This window comes from Ambystoma mexicanum, chromosome 3p (assembly GCF_040938575.1).
Source record: "Ambystoma mexicanum isolate Mex_15411 chromosome 3p, UKY_AmexF1_1, whole genome shotgun sequence".
NCBI classification, from domain to species: domain Eukaryota; kingdom Metazoa; phylum Chordata; class Amphibia; order Caudata; family Ambystomatidae; genus Ambystoma; species Ambystoma mexicanum.
In genome coordinates, this window is record NC_090925.1 from 857,077,415 (window position 1) to 857,094,941 (window position 17,527).

General features: G+C 46.7%; 1 protein-coding gene across 2 annotated transcripts in view; it reads right to left on the minus strand.

Moving 5' to 3' along the window:
• Window positions 1-17,527, minus strand: part of KCTD13 (potassium channel tetramerization domain containing 13) — a 180,756-nt gene that overhangs the window by 99,857 nt on the left and 63,372 nt on the right. For both annotated transcript variants that reach the window (XM_069652003.1, XM_069652004.1), the window contains exon 3: window positions 17,355-17,524. In XM_069652003.1, coding sequence (XP_069508104.1) covers window positions 17,355-17,524 — 170 coding nt within the window. The remainder of the gene's footprint in view (window positions 1-17,354; window positions 17,525-17,527) is intronic.

A 17,527-nucleotide genomic window follows, 5' to 3' on the forward strand; every position in this document is an offset into this window, starting at 1 on the left:
ATCTCACTCTCAGGGGTGCACCTTGGAAAACCAAAACAACCTGGCAAACTTCACCTTTAAGTTTATACAATAGCACCAAATAAACAGCTGAGGAGTCAACAAGTTCACACTATGCATCAATGGGGGATCTTTTCAAGGAGGGTTTATTCATTGCCCGTTTCACAATGACCAATTAAATCACCACTTCCATGCTTCCCAATTCTAAGGTAATCTATAGTCCCCGGATCTTGTTACAGAAGTACTGCGACATACAATTTGAGGATCTATTCTACTTCGGCTGAAGCTTGTGCACTGAGTTCATACTCCTCAAGGTTAGGTATTCCCAGCAGCATGGTCTGTAAATTAGCAGGGACCATGCTCAATGACGTTACCGAGTTCTGGTATACGAGACACATGCTGGACAAAACAGGTAACTTGCACAAGTGTCTTTATTCCAGATCAGTTGTACGCTTGTAAAACATAAGTGTACACCAAACAACCACTGGCCAATCCATATACCAGCTACGCCCAATCCAACTGACACAATCACTGATCAGCAGTCCTGCCAAACATTCCATGCACACGTTCTAATGCCCTAATGTCCTGGCAAGCACATTAGTATATCTCTCCCTTCGTTCCACAACAAATCTAAGACTACCACCTCCCCTTCTTTACATACAGTTCAACCAAGTGGGCGGGAGCAGTGCTCCTCTACTTTTCAGAACCAAAAGTTTTACTTGTTTGGGTGTTTGATTTGCACATGGGATGCGGCTTGATGATTGGGTTTGTGGAGAACGGGGGCAGGCCAGCAGGGAACATAGTTCCACTACTTCTTTTTGTACACTTCGGCCATGGACCAAAACCAAACGCCAGGAATATGAAAAAGGAATCAACAACACCCCCGCCGAACTGGAAAGTGGTGCGACCCAACAATAAACCTCCACCAAAAACACCCTGAAGGGTGAACATGAACCAGCCATCCTAACCTGATTGGACAAAACCACTACAAGCATTTAGTAGCCAATAATGATGTGACCAGTATATAAGAACACATTAATAATAAAATATATACCATGTTACCAAAAGTTGAAAAAATCCCTGAACATGACAAACTGATCCATGCTGCTAAACACCACATCCAATGGCCGCTATTACAAAACTATACCCAAGTTTGAACGACTACCGTGCACCTCCACATGGCCCTGAACCTCAAACAAACTGAAACCAAAAGTTGAAAAACTTCCACAAACTTTAACCAACAGAACCACCACCGCATACCTCCACATGGCATTTGAACGATCAGGACAACTGTAACTACAGTTGACCTTCCCAGAAAAATGAACCGCCAACCGTGCAGCCTGAGCTAACAGCTCCACATGGCGAATTGCACAGTGCGCCTTAATAAGCACAACTGTACCCAACAGTCATCATTAAAACCAGGCAGACTGTATACAACAGCCACTAACCATAACTTAAAGCTCACATGAAACACCAAAATGGACCTGCAACCATGCACCTGTTCATTAACAAATGCACCCTGATTTACAACCACAATTCCACTGCTAAAGTAGACACAAAACTGCAACCAGCAGTTTGAACTACATGGTCCTGAACCCCTTCAATCTCACCAAACTAGCCAACTGTTGAACCATACAACGATCCCATAAATAACTACATTTATGCCCTTCTTAGCCACCCGGACCTCAGGAAACAACTTCCATACTAATATGCTGCAACCAGACCACCAAACATTCAATACATGAGTGACAAACCAAAAAACAACAACAAAGACCAACCAAAAAACAACAACAAAGTACAACAAATAATTAACAGTGACCATGAAGATGCAACCCCACACCCATGAGTCCACATTTTTCTCCATAAAATGTCCAAAGTCCCCAAAAGGCCTATTACTTGAACCTATAAATCCAGTAAAAACACATAGATGAAAGCAGACCTCCCTGCACTCTCAGGTTCAAATGTCCAAAACCTTGAGATTAATACACCCAGTAAACACAAAATCCAGTGAAACTAGAATACGGCAGACCTCCCCACTCCCTCATGTCCACAGATGGGTGTGCCACGCACTCTGATGACCCAAACAACCAATGTGAAAAATCACACACTGTGCGACTTGTGATGACAACCAAATAGAAAAATCCAGGGTCCGAAACCTAACTCCCGAGCTTTATTGATGCCCTGATATGAGGTCACAACATAAACACATCATATTGGAGCAGGGCTCCCAACCTAATATATTTACCTCTGCCCCCTAGGGAGAAGATAAACCCAAACCTAAATACAGAGGACAGAAATACAAACAGCACTTTACAACACTGGCCTCTCCGTGCACACACATGAAACTATTCCTCCTCACATGTCAAAATTCTCAATCAGCAGATAAAAATCCCAAAAGGTCAGGATCTAGCTCCTTAAGTTCTTGGCCAATCTTTTACAACAACAAAACAAACCACACATAGCAACGCCCAACAGCACATGGCAGCTACCAACTGGAAAACACCTACGTTCAGCGAATGGTGTAAACCAAACTGAAGCTGCCAATAGCACATCACAGCTCTCTTGCTCTTTTTCTCCGGCTCAGCCCTGCTAACTTGACCCGCCCCAGCCCCTACCCTCCTCCCTTGCTTTACAGATCCGCTAATGGGCCACCCAGGTGGTCCACAGTGTGCAGTATAAAAACCTTTAACATCCCTCAATGAGCTGCAAACCGCCAATACCCAGGGACCTCAAGCCAGTGTGCAGTGCCTGGTCTTCCGAAGTCGGATTCCTGCTGAAACTTTGGTGGACTCCTGCTGGACCACCAGAGACACGATCTGAATCCCTGAATTCCCCTCACCAGAGTGCAGGTCCAAGAGGGTGAAGAGAATCCAACCAGCGATATCAATTCTTCATCTGGTTCCTGTAAAAGGCCGCCAAATCCACAGAGCCATGAGAAGCCTTGATGAATCCTTTGTTGAAAGCCTTTGACTGCTGCTGCAAGTTCCCATCCAGTGGTCATTTCTTTCGTCACCAGACCCAGATGCCAGGGGCCAAGTGCTGTGCTGCTGCAGCTTGAAGCCATTCAACCAGGAGCTCTTCATTTCTGCTAAGGTACTGTGTTGGCTTCGGTAATACTTACCTCAAGTCTTGAGTAGATCCAGTGAGGCAGAGTGGGTGATTTGTGTGTGTTTGTCCATACCGTTCGCCCAGGCCCAACGGTGGAACGCCTATAGGGAGTCTTCTGTGAGGTCCCTGAGCACTTTCAACTAACTCTAAAGTGAACACTTACTTTTCTGAAGAGAAATCCGCGAACTCCGACTTTCCTGCAACTGAACCCTATCATGATCTGCCTACAGCTGGCTCCTAGACCACTAGGGTCTGCCTTCTGCCTCTGAGAAAACACTTGCTCTTGAATAGGGAAGGACTTTGATCATAAGGCTTATGTCTTGAAAATATAACCAGTGTGAAAAGTACTTACTTGCTAAAGAAGTTAGTGTGGTAACTGTATCTATGTAATAGATTAAGTTATGAAGTGTCTAAAATAGATTACTTCCTTCGAATGTTGTCTGGGTTGGAATGTCCCAGACATGACCTCTGGAAGGACCGAATGGGACTATATCACTCTGGTTTGCATATGGGATACGTTACTCACCGTAATCGTATTTCTGATGCTTGCATCTGCTTAGATTTGCATGCTGTGCATAGGCCGACATCTAGTGGAAGCTGCAGAGTATTACAGTTTGTTTTTCGAAACTCGAAAAGGGGCGTTGAACTAGGGTGTGCCAGTAATATTATCCCTAGTGTGATATCCACTGTGCCCATGGTCCCTCGCGCGTGTAGGACCCTCAGATTGTATTTTTTCTGACATGAGGAGTAGCGCAAGTACAGAGTATCCAAGCAGATAAGATAGATAAGACTACAAGCATCCATGCGCCTTCTCTCAGAGGGGAGGAAAGGCGGGCGCATGTGAATCTAAGCAGTTACAAGCATCAGAAATACAATTACGGTGAGTAATGTATCCCTTCTGAGGCTTGTGGAATCTGCTTAGATCAAATGCTGTGCATAGATTCGCGAGCAGTGTTAGAAGAAGGAGGTGGGATCTGAGAAGGGTCATGAGCGAACAAATGTCTTAGAACCGCTTGTCCCACTTGAGTATCTGTCTTGGAATGAGTGTCAATGCAGTAGTGCTGAGTAAAGGTGTGAATAGAGCTCCATGTCGCTGCTTTGCAAATGGTGTCAAGGGGTACATTTGCAATGAAAGCCAGAGTGGCTCCAGTACCTCTTGTAGAGTGGGCCCCAAGCGTAAAAGGCAGTGTTTTATCTGAAAGGGAATAGCACAGTTGGATACATCTGACTATATATTTAGAGATGGCATTTTTAGATACACGAGCGGTCTGGTCTTGTCTACATAGTACAGGACCGCCTTCCTCACATCTAGTGTGTGGAGTTTCACCTCAGCAGAGCTTTTGGGTTCCTGGAAGAAGGCCGGTAGCTCAATAGACTGGTTAACATGGAATTTGGAAATGAACTTGGATGAGAACCTAGGGTGGGTGCGTAAAACCAGTTTATCCTTATGAACAGTAAAGAAAGGATCCTGCACTAACAGAGCTTTAATTTCACTGACCCTTTTTATGGAGGTGATGGCTACTAAGAAGGCAGTTTCATATGCCAAATGTTTGAGACTAGACTTGTGCTTGGGCTCAAAAGAGGGGCCCATGAACTTCACTTAGTTTAGTACCACATTAAGGTCCCTACCTGGTGGTGGGTTAGAAATTGGAGGGTGGAGTCTCTTTACCCCTTCAATAAATGCTTTGACAACTGGCACTTTCCACCATGACACCTTGTTATGGGAAGTGGTGCAGGCTGATAAAGCTGCCAGGTGCACTTTAAGTGAGTTAAACATTAACTGCATCCATTAGGTGGAGCATATAGGTGACGACATTAGAAGGAGTACAATCAACTGGGTTGATTTGCATATTCTGGCACCAAATAACGAATCGTTTCTATTTGTCATAGTAACAGTGCCTTGTGTTTGTTTTCTTGATTCTTTCAAGATATCCATACATCTCTTGGGTAAATTGAGATGTCCGAACTCCATGACTTCAGGAGCCATGCTGCCAAGTTCATTGAGTTGGGCTGAGGATGCACTGTTAGCCCCTCGTGCTGGGAGAGTAGGTTGTACCGGCACAGGAGTTTGATGGGGTCACACACCGCCAGTTTGCATAGGTGTGGATACCATGGTTGTCTCGCCCACATAGGAGCAACTAGGATGAGCGTCATCGGTTCCCTGTGGATCTTGTTCACCACCTTCCACATTAGAGGGGTTGGTGGAAAAGCGTAGGCAAACATCCCTGACCGATTCATCCATAGGGCGTTCCCCTTTGAGCCTGGTTGGGGGAACCTGGATGCGAAGTCTGGACACTTCCTGTTTACGCTTGTGACGAATAGGTCTATAGTGGGGAAACCCCACTGAGAGAAAGGTCTCCTACGACTTCTTCGTGTAGTGTTCTTCTGGGAGGGGATCCCTGCTCAGAGCATCTGCTAGCGAGTTCAGATTCTCTGGAACATGGTGGGATGACAGGTAAATCTTCACTTTGAGTGCCCATCTCCAAATTTTCTTGGCAAGCTTGGACAGATTTGGTGAACGAGTGCCCCCTTGTTTGTTTAAGTAAAACATTGCAGTTGTGCTGCCTGTTAGGATCTGCTAGACGTTCTAGCAGATTGATGTGGTTCTGAGCCACTGTGAGAGACCAGAAACCCTGAGCTGTATGGTGCAGGTAGTGGGCTCCCCACCCTGCTAGGGAGGCATCTGTTGTGACAACGGCCTATATTTCTGGATCGTAGAAGGGTTTCCCCTTCGTAAGATTCTCTCTTGTCCACCAGCGAAGACTCTGTACTTGTGTTGGCGAAACGACCACTAGATCGTCCCACTGACCACTTGCTTGAGACCACTGTTTCTCCAACCATTCCTGCATGGGTCGCATGCGCAGGCGCGCGTGGGGAACCAGGTAAATGCAAGAAGCCATCATGTCCTCGCCGTCCGATACATCGAAGTTGCTGCCATCGGTAAAAGCCCCTTCGGCGTCCATGGCCTCTCGTTGCCTGGCGTAGCGGGCCCAGCGTTTATTGGAGCAGTCCTTAATTGATTTTGAAGAGCTTACAGGCTCGACAGGTAGCCTCGGGATGGTCTTGTGGGAGACACAAATTGCATATATTGTGCTCATCTACCCAGGGGAACTTCCTGTTATACTTCCAGCAGAATTTTAAAGGAGTACTCTCCATATGTATCAATTTGGCAGCGGGTGGGTATATGTAGGAAATAAACGTGGGAGCCTGTATGACCACTCCCCACTCTCCCTACTTGGATGGCCTCTGACCTCAGCCCTGTACAAGGCCCGGGCCGAGGCCAGTGGCCTTCCGAGGCCCAATGTCCGCCGTAGTTTCGAAGACTGGTTTCCTCGATCTTCACCAGTGTCGTTCTTTGGCGTAGGGTGGAAAGAACGGGGAATTTTTAACAATAATTCTAGTATAATTGGCTAATGCCAAGGGAACTCCGCAAATGCGTCCGACTGGTATGGCGGAAAAAAACAATCTGAGGGTCCTACACGCGTGAGGGATCATGGGTACAGTGGACGTCACACTAGGGATACTATTACTGGCACGCCCTAGTTCGACGCCCCTTTTCGAGTTTCGAAAAACAAACTGTAATACTCTGCAGCTTCCACTAGATGTTGACCTATGCACAGCATGTGATCTAAGCAGATTCCACAAGCCTCAATCATGTATATATTTTCAACATTCATGTGGCATACATAGTTCGTAATTCACTTTCACATAGAATATTTTACAAAACCATGCTTTTGCATTAAAATAAGACCATTTTTCAGAGACATAGATTTTCCTAGGCTGTCCAATACATTTCAGTCACAAGGACTATCTTCAGGGACCAAGTTCTGCATATAACCTCTTCACTGGTGAGTGCTCAATAGATTCTGGTCAGGCTGTGAAGGGCATTTTCTTATTAAGGTCCGCGTCTGTGACCTAGGATCCTGGAGTCAAGTGGGGTTACTGTCTTAAGGTCACATTCCTATCCTGCTGACCTTTGTTTAAGTATAAAAACACCTGATCATGACACCAGGACCGCACCATGGATTTAAGCTACGCAAGCCACAGCTCCACTCAGTGGCCATCCCTGGAACTTCAAATCAACTGAAAACCATGCTTTTTACACAAGAAAATTGTCTGTCTTATAGGTGTGAGAAACCTAAGGGCATCCTCACATTTTCTCTCCTTGGATCCCTTGCTCAAGTAGCGAGGGAAAGTCCACTGCTTGTGGATCCCGATCCTGGGGGTGGACAGGCGATCACCTGAGTAGGAGGTCGTTGGGGAGTAGGAAGAGGATGCCAGAGGGTAAGATATGGTATCACCTCTTCCCAATTATCCATCACCCTACTATTCGTCAGCCTTAATGGGATATTTTCAGTCTTGTCCCGTTTCCCCCCTCCCCATTTCCAACATATACTGGGATGGCAAAAAGGCGACAGAGTTAGAAATATTACCAATGGGAAAATTACTGCGAGGAGGAAAATGCATGGAGAGGCCTACTACACTACACCACTAGCGTGTCCCTTTAATGAGGTCAGGCAGAGTCAGGCACTTGACAGCAATTATACACACCTGCACTCTATTGAACACGACTCCAGTACTGAAAGGGAGAAAAGGAAACCTAAGGGTCAGGCATGTCCCATTCATTGGCCTAATTGGAGTCAGGCAAGGCAGGACTACAACTCGCACCTGAAACCCCTTGACAGGGCTCAGGTGGATAAAAAATGGAGCACACAGCAGAGCTGGGAGCAGCAGTTGGGAGGCTGTATGGCTGAGTCCGAGAGGGGATCCCTTCTCCTTCCTAACCCAGTTTTTGCCAGGGATACAGAGCAAGATGTGGGTGCTGAATGGACCGTGGACGCTGAACTACAGGAGGCTGCAGCAGGAGGACCCCAAAGGATCCGTAGGTGAGCGAGACACTGACCCGATGTGTCAGAGGGGTTGCAGCATGGCGAGGGAACAGTGTCTCCAGGGAGCCAGATTGGGGCTTGCTTCATCCTGTGGCTCGTTTCCAGGCAATTGCTTGTTCCCCTGGAAGGTATTCAGGACCCAGGGATGTCTGAGGGACAGGTGGTGAGACCCAGACCTCGACACTGAAGCCGACGAGCCTTCCGGACAGGGCTGTGCCAACCATTGAGTTTCTATGGGATGAGAAACCCAGTACATGTGTGTGAGGCGGGAGCGTTAACTAAAGTAAAGTGAGCAAGCGGCACCACAGGAAGAGAAGGAAACAGACGTGCGCAAGAGGCACGAAAGGATAAAAGGAAAAAGGATTACAAGTTTTATAGAAAAGGCAGAAACAAGGGACGACCCGAAAAAGAAAGCAAGAAAGCAAGTTTGAGCATGCAAGCAGCAGGGAAGAAAAAGGTGAAAAGGGAAAGCGTGCGAGCAGCACAAGTGAAAAGATAAAGTAACAGTGCGCAAACAGCACATAAACAAAGAGGCAAGGAAAGAAGAGTGCAAGTGGCATGGAGCGGAAGAAGGTGCCGAGACATGGGGAGAAGACAAGTCCCATGCATTAGAAGTACTGCAGTAGTGAAAGCAAGATAAAGAATAGAGTGAAAGAGGAAGAGGGGCTGTGTATCAGACTGGTCGAGCATGGGGAGGAGTAAAGCCCTGTGTTCTCGAAAGTCTTGTATATTGCCCCGGTGTGAAAAGGAGGAGGTGAACGGTGCCACTTGAGAGAAGGTGGACAAAGGGGGGAGCTACACTGAGGGCGAAGTGGAACGAAATCCCCAAAGTGATAGAAACGCTGTTCTGAACTAAAGAAAAGGAACTGTGCTCTGAGAGACGCATCCTGACAAGTGGAACTTGTGTTTTATGAACTTCTGTGCTTTATGAACTTTTTTAACCAGAGAGGCCTAAGCTTGGGGAAGGGAACCCCAAGAGAATTTAGGAATTTCGGAAGTTGGTTTGTTAAAAATGAGAATAGCGTCTGGAAGAGTCTAAGGCACCTTTTTGGAGCTACCTTATTTTGACTTAGGAACATTTTGTGAACTGATTTGTTTTTAAGTGACAGGAGCCTTGCCTGGATGATTCCAGGGCAAGTTGAACTGTTTAGAACTGGCAGAACTAAAACAGACTAAGGCCACCTATTTTATACTTTTTTGAACCACCATTTTTCTTTTAAGAAGACCCGGCACAATCTTTATTTCAAGAGTGAGGGCAAGTATAGATTTGACACAGAGAGCCATTGTTTTGGGACTTACGGTTTTCTCGACTCTCCTTAGAAACATCAGTTGAGGGAACAACCCCATTAGACTTAGGGCAAGTTAGGCATTCCACCAACCCTATTAATTTTAATAATAAAGGTTTTCAAACTGTTATGCTTTGTGTCTGTCTCTCTTGATACCATGCCTGCGTCACATAGGGCAGCATTGTTTTATACGTAACTATCAACCCAAGACAGGGGCGGGCGACCGTGACTAGGCACCATGCCATGAAGACGTATCCAGAGAGTGCTCCTGGGATGTTCCGACTTATGATCCTATGAGCAGCATCCTAATTTGCTCTTTTGATGTCCTGTGAGTACTGCGTGGACCGACTGTTGAATCCTGCACTCTGCAGAGAAGATAGGCAGCTTCCCGACGAGGTTTGCTTTGGCCACGAGGAGACGGACAACCCTCTCCAAGATGGTCCCTGGACCCTGAGGGCGGCTGGATCCTATACACTACAGGAGATGCAAGGCTGTACGGATGTTGATAAGCGGCGGGGGGACGCTGCATTCTCTGCGACCACTCTGGGGACACTGGTCATTGGGACACGATAGCTCCTAGAACCTCGACCTGCGGGTCGGAGACGGCACCTGCAGCAGAGACGCTGATGCTTGGAAGAACTGGTGAGCACGATGTGAGGCATCACAGAACAGTGATTTGCGAGGAATGCTGCTGTGGGTCAAGAAGGCCACCCGCAGTGAGCGCAGCAGACAGAGCTAGAGCCCGGGTGAGTTGGGCTGGATGGCTACTGAGACCTGCCATATCCTCCCTTATCCTGCCCCTCCCCCATATATGCATTGCATGTTGGGCATGTCGAGGCCCAGTGGCAGCTGTAGCGTGGAGGGCCTGCGTCCACCCACTGGGAATTTATAAGGACTTACGTGAACAGGGCCGCACACCTCTCGCTAACACTATAAGGGCCTCAAAACAGGTGCAGCCCATGTGCCTCTAGTCTCTGGGGTTTATAGTGGCCCCTCAGTCAGATGGTGAGCCGCCCTGACCACTGGCACCATACGAGTCCATTGTGATCCTGCTCCAGCTGGCCTCACAGCAGACCGCGGTCAGTGAACATTAACTGTGGGCACATACTTTCAAATTAGAAGCGCTCTGCAACACCTGCTCGGGGAGACGGAGTGGGGCTTGTGTTCTGTACTTGGTGTTGCGTACCTGTGCCTGCAACTGTGGTGGTCTTGCTGTGATTGGTTTCCATGGTACTGCTTTCTTTGCTGTGGCTTGGACCCTGATGGTGCCTATGATGCCGTCTAACAAGGACATAGGAGGCCCTAAGGGTAACAACATGGGCTCATTTGCAGCTAAAACACATTTGTCAGGGGGAAACCTGAAACTAGCCTTGTACCCTGATTATACATTGTTAGTGTAGAAAAAGCAAAACATATTTGTACCAACGAAGAAGCGGCTAAGGCTTCACATCCTGTATTATATGCTGATCTTCCCGGCTAAGTTAAAAGTGCTGTATGAAGGGAAGATCCTCTTCTTTGATACCACAGATAACAATGACTGGAGTGATCATAATGGGATGGCAGACAACAGAGGCAGTGGAACTGCGGAGAAGCAGAGTAAGAGACCTTGATAGGTTGATGGGAAGAGATAGTTCGACAACACACTTTTGGATATTGACTTGCTGAATTTAGATCCTGAATATCATATCGAACCCTGAAATGCTGGACGAACATGGTATGCCCACCTGGAGGAGCTATGCTGACCGTTGCAGCGTCTGAAAGGTTTAGCAATCCCGTTACGACTTTTGGGAGGGTCCCATAATCTTGGTACCTGCCGCTTGCTATCCCGGAGGAGATGTCCTGCAGGACGATAGCAGTGGCCTTAATGTTTTTTTTTAATTTTTTTATTTTACATTTATAAAGCGCTCACACGTTGTCAGGACGTTCCCGACGTGTGCATTTCGTACTGGTCAGGCTGTTTATGCTCGTTTTATCTGTTAATGTTGAAGTGTATGGAAAGACGTTAAAAGTGTTGGGTATCCTTGGGAGCATCTGTGCATGTGGGCAGAGGCAGTGATTGCATATTTGACATGGGCTGTATGTGGAACTGTGCTTGAGCGGGTGGGAGTAAATGGACAACACAAATTGCTGTGATGGCCTCGATTAAAGTGATGTGGAATCTCAGGGGGTTGAATACCTATGAGAGACAAAACAGCATGAGAATGTACCTACGCATGAAGAATGTCCCAATAGCACCGATACAGGCGAACCATCTGTTACCAGACGAACAGGAGAAGGTAGTGGCTAGATGGGGAGGAATGTATGGGTCCACTTACTCGAGGTATGCTAGGGGTGTACTGGTGTGGATTGCAAGCACAACTGCCTTACAGCTAATAGAGACTGAGAAAGATGAGGAAGGCAGGCTCGTGGTTCATGGCTATATTGAGCATAGGGAAGTGTATAATAGAAATTCATATTCACCTAACCATGCAACGGCTCCTTTTTTTGCTCATTGGGTGGGAAACTGGCATGCTTGAGGGATGCAATGTTTATATGGAGTGTGGATTTTAATTGTATGCTGGACTCTACTAAGGACAGATCTAACCCCATACACACAAAACCGTGGTCTGTCTCAATAGCCCCCAATGTGGTACTAGATGACTTGTCGTTGGAGGATGTATGGAGGAACCTCAATGGTTGAAGCTACTCATATTACTCTGTGCCACATAGGGTATATACTAGAATCAATTATATTTTTTGTGGGTAGGGAGCATATTGATGAGTTTCTGGATGCGACATAGTGTGGTTGATCAATATCTGATCATTCCCCGCTAGTAGTCCATTGGGCCTGTACTGCAGCTCGGCCAGGGATACCAAGGTGGGGTATGCCCAAGGGGACTTCCTGGATGAGGTCTTTCGGAACCACATAGATGAAACACCAACGGGCTACCTAGAGAGAAATGTGGGCAATGTTGGGAAGGAAATGATCCTATCCCACCCCCTAACCGTGTGCGAATTGAGTAAACTCCATATAAAGACAAGGGGGAGCAGCCCCCATTTCCAGGGAGCATATAAAGCCCTGATAGCGCATACAAATAGTTGTTTAGCATTAGCCATGCCCCTGCCCCACGACTCCATTTTGTATTAGGCCCAGAACACGCATACTGAAGGCTGCAGCGCTTGCCCCTCGAGCATACAGAGGTGCCAAGCCAGCCACTCACCATGCCCTGTTCCCACGGAAGTCCATTTCCCTTCTCTCCCTACACTGTTGCGAATGTCTAGTATCATATTCAGGAATGTGCCCGGCACAGAGCGTGAGACAGTACCAGGCCCTGCGATTAACTCATCCATCTCCACTAAACAGCCACTGCACCTCTGACCCCCAACCCGCCTGGCCGGACAAGCTACACTTCATCACCCCGACCCCCTACCTCTTCACATACCGATAAGTATCCAACCCTCTAATCTTGAACATTCAAGAAGGCCCACCACAGTTCTAAAGCTTGCGCTACTATATATCTCTCCAATAGCAACACACGTTTTTTTGTATCATGAGGCACCAGGGAAGGTAACCTGTATATCAAACCCCTGGGGGAGACACTTGGGTGCAGAAACAGCGGTCTTAATGAAGCCCTGAATGTGGGAGTCATGCCTGCCATGACAAATGAATAACTGGTTACTGTTGTTTAGCTTAGATTAGATAGTGTTTCTAAAGGTCTTCCCCGGCCTTCACCGCAAGGATTAACCCACATGCAAGATCGACTGGGAAGAGGCAGCCAATTAGCACCTGGCATCCCCAATGGAGAAGGCTCTGCTATATGCCCGCACCAACCAGCTATGTGAATTTGTACCATATATGTTTTCGTCACTGATGATGCGTTTGTCCTTCTTAATGGTGCTGCCCGTGTAATTGTTGGCAGAGCAATCTTGGGCAGCAGAGTTCTTTGCTGGCATTTATATTATATAAACTTTGTTATCCTTGCAAAAACCATCTCTTTGCATTAATCCCTAGCGGATCGCCTTTACTTTGGAGTGTGCGTTCAGTGGTCTAAACCTTCAGCAGTGTAGCCATATAGGAGACAGTGTGGGAGACGCTCAAAGTGGTGGTTTGAGGGGAAATAATTGCTAAAGCAGGGGGAATTAGAAAATCCCTGAGAGGGGAGCTCGAAAACCTAGAGCATCGTATTCATATCCTCGAAAACAGTGGAGCACTGGACAATGTGACAGAGGCAGAGATGTTGACTCTACCGTTTCGGTGCACCTCGGCGTGGGAGAGACTAAGCAAATTTAATTATGGTGTTTACATTTCCAGGCTTCATGGCGAGGGGGATAAATCCGGGAGATTGTCAGCATGGCTGTGTAATAACAAAGACCCCCCCCCCCCCACAGCACTCGATCACAATGGTCACAGATGAATGTTGTGAGACATGGCATTCCCAAGCAGAAGTTAATGACAACTTTATCCCATTTTATAACACTGTGTATGAACAACACAAAACTATTGAAATGGATGGTGTAGAGGATACGCTGTACATAATTGAGCTGACTAGGCTTACCCTCTTCCCCAAACAGGCTGGTGCATTAGATGAGCCTATAATTGTGGGGAATATCCTGGGGATGATACAATCTCTGAAGGCCAGAAGGGCTACAGGGGGAGATGGCCTCCATTCTGAGTTCTATAAGGAGTACAGAGATATTTTAGCCCATGTGTTGCACAAGGTGTTTGAGGAAGCATTTGAACAAGGTAATTTGTTCAACAGTAAGGGAATCTTTGATAGCTCTGGTTCTCAAACCAGGGAAGGACCACAAACTGACTCTTATAGGCCTCCGTCAATGCTGACCCAGGGTGTAAAAAACTTACGGCACTAATGGCTGGTCGCCTTAATCAGGTTGTAGGGTGCCTGACCCATGAGGATCAAACTGGTTTTGTCCCTGGGAGGAACACTTCCATGAACCTCCACTGACTTCAGTATATGGATAGGACGGTGCATCAAGATGCAAAATCAGCTGGGATATAGCTAGATGCTATTAAAGCATTTGATTCAGTCTATTGGGAATGGATAGATGCTGGGCTGTGCAGGTTCGGTTTTGGCCAGGGGTTTATACGATGGGTGCAATGGTTATATACAAAACCGATAGCCAGGGTTCACACTGGCAAACACATTTCCACTGCATGGGACACAAGGGAGGGCTGCCCCTGTCCCCAATGCTATACATTCTGGCACTGGAGCCCCTTGTGGTACTCCTGCGGGCAAAGTTGAGGGAAGCGGTAATATGGGCCGGGAAGACTAGACACGTTATTTCGCTTTTAAAAGATGATGTACTTCTGTACTTGTTTAAACGAGAGCAAAATTTGCCCTCGGTTTTCAAGGTGTTTTATAACTTTGCAGATCTATCCTGCATCATGTTTAGCAAGGATCAATCTTGCATGTTTCCTTTGGCCAAATTGCAGGGTCTGGAATTTCTGGACTTAACAGACATGGGCCTCAGGTGGAAGACCGCTAGGTTCCGGTACTTGGGGATACTCATTCTACACTCAGCTAAGGAAATTCATACATGCAACATGGTTAGGGCTCTTAATGGGGTGACAAAATCCATGGGATTCCGGGGTAGACTGACGGTCTTTGATGAGAAGAGTTGCGATAGTAAAGATGCCCATACTACCTCGCCTACTCTACCACGCACAATTTTTTATCCCTGCTAGATTTTTCAGAAAAATGTAATCAATCATCAGAGGCTTTCTCTGGGGGACAGGCAGTCATAGGATAACGATATCCATGCTCTACATGAAGCATGAGGATGGCGTGTACGGCTCTCCCATGGCTCAAATTCTATTACTTGGCGGCGCAGCTGCGATTTGTTGCGGGTTGGCTGAGAAATTAACCTCCACAGAACTCCAGACTCATGCTGGAGGACAAAGTCGGCGACATTGAAAGAGGCAATATGGATTGATGAGAAATAGATCTGCAAAATGCCCCATATGCTAAGGCTAGGCAGACCGATATGGGCCAGGACAGTGCAGATATTCAAGATTGGAGATGCTTATTCTCCTCATGTACCTGTAGCGGTGGACCTCTGCCATTACATTAGCGACCTCCTGATCACTAGACGATGGGAGGATGCAGGTGTCTCGTCATAGGGGACATGTACAAGGGAGGCGTCTTTAAAGACTTTGACGACAGTCTCTAACAATGGGCTACATAAAGGCCAATTGAGATACCCAAGAGTCCCCAAGTTGACCAGAAGGAAGTGGCCTGACTGGCCGAAAGAACCGTAAAATAGAAAGATACTGATGCTAATGTACGACATCCAAGATGGGTGGAAACCTGGATCATGGCTATATAGTGGACTCTTGTCCACAGCATGTGCTGGCAGTTTAAAGATTAGGGCGGCTTGGGATTCGAACTTAGGGATTCGGACTTAGAGCTGGAGTTGGAGTTGGAGAACACAGTGGGAAACAGCATTACTTATTGTCAAGCATGAGTCTAGGAATGCAAGGTTTCAATTGTTACAACTCAACGACCTACATCAAACATATACGACCCCTGCCAGAATTGCTCAATTTAACAGCTAAAAGTCATCTAACTGCCTGTGGTGCGAGAACGCCCCAGCAGATAACGCATATGTTTTGGAGATGCCCAAAAGTGCAGGCTTTCTGGGACATAATTAAATTAACGCTTGAAAAAGCTGACATATCCAGATACAAGTGGACCCCGACTGAATGTTTGCTTGGGATTTATAGTAGGCCCAACAAAACAAGGCATGTAGTTCAGTTAATGGACCTGGCATGCCTCTTTATAAAAAGGAGAATTGCGTTGGCATGGAAGCAGATGGAAGGCCCGAAACATGTACTATGTATGAAAGACATGCAGCTGTGGAGCACAGCTAAGATTGTAGTGTGGAATAGAGCCATGCATAAAGGGAGTATACCACCAACATAGAGGCTTGGAATGCGCGCCTTCTAGCAATGTTTTGTCCATATGACGACAAACCTCCATGAATGCCAAGATCCCCTCCTCGCATTGCTGTGCTGATAGACAGGTGGTGTGGTTGCTCCCCCTCTGCTTCTTGTCCCTAGTCTGTGGCGATGGAGGAGCCCTGGAGGTTGCTAGTCTCATATTCCCTGTATTTACCAGGTGGGATAACTGTACGGGCACTACTTGGCCTGCTCTTAGAATATAGATGCAACACTAACTGTGGGATCGATGTGAAGTTCGGTTTGTTGGTTTGTCTATGTTGAAGTTCAATCCGTACCTTGGTACCTTAATCCGCTTTATTTTTCAGTAATGTTATAACAATTAAACGCCAATAAACAAATTTAAAAATAAAATCAACCCAAAAGAGACCACCCTCTCAGAGAACTTTCTAGAGCAAAACGCATACTTTTGAGCTAATTCACATACCCACAATGCACAGCTCAGTGGCTCTAAAATTGGAATGAACTTCCAGACATCGCTAAGTGGCACATGTGGCTTAGAAATCACTTACTACACTTTGTTCTGTTTAAAATGATTAATAGTGCTGTCTGTATTGACATCCTCCCCCCCACCTAAAGTCTTTCTGTGCAAGTATCATCTTGAGACAAGCCCAAGAAGGCACCTTATAGTAACAATGTGAAAAAATGCAGGGCACTTTTAAAGAACTCTGCATTTTTTAAATCTCAGCAGCAAGGGGTTTGGTGGAAGAGGTCCGTCACTTCACTACAGCGCAAACAAAAAGGTACACTTTATTCTGCAAAGAAAGGTGCTGCACATACTTCAAAATTGGTACTAGCTCAGAAGGCAACAACAGGCCAGACTAAAAAGTCACTCGCCACCTCAATTCTATGCATACACATAGCACACCATTTCTTACTCGCCAAGAGTCCAATAACTCTAGCCAATGGCTAGTTGCGAGTGCAAATTGTGCATCCTGTACTAGATTGTTATAATTGGTTTAGCTGTCGCCTGGAATTGCTGTTCCGGCCATGGCCAGAATAAGAGTTAAAAGTACGATTTAGTTGAGATTAAGCCTGAGGTTATGGTTAACACAACGGTTGAGGTTAGTAGTAGTGTGGATGATAAGATTAAGCCTAAAACTGCAGGTACACCCTCACCTGCACTGCCAGCTGACAGTTCTCCACCAGCCCCTGGATGAGGTAGTACCGTGCCTCACACAACACCTCTTCAAGCTCCCGTGGCGATTCAGGCAAGGATACAGAGTCATCTCGCAGGTAGTTCAGTATAGTACCAAAGTGCTTGCCACTTCTGTCGATCAAAATCCATCCTG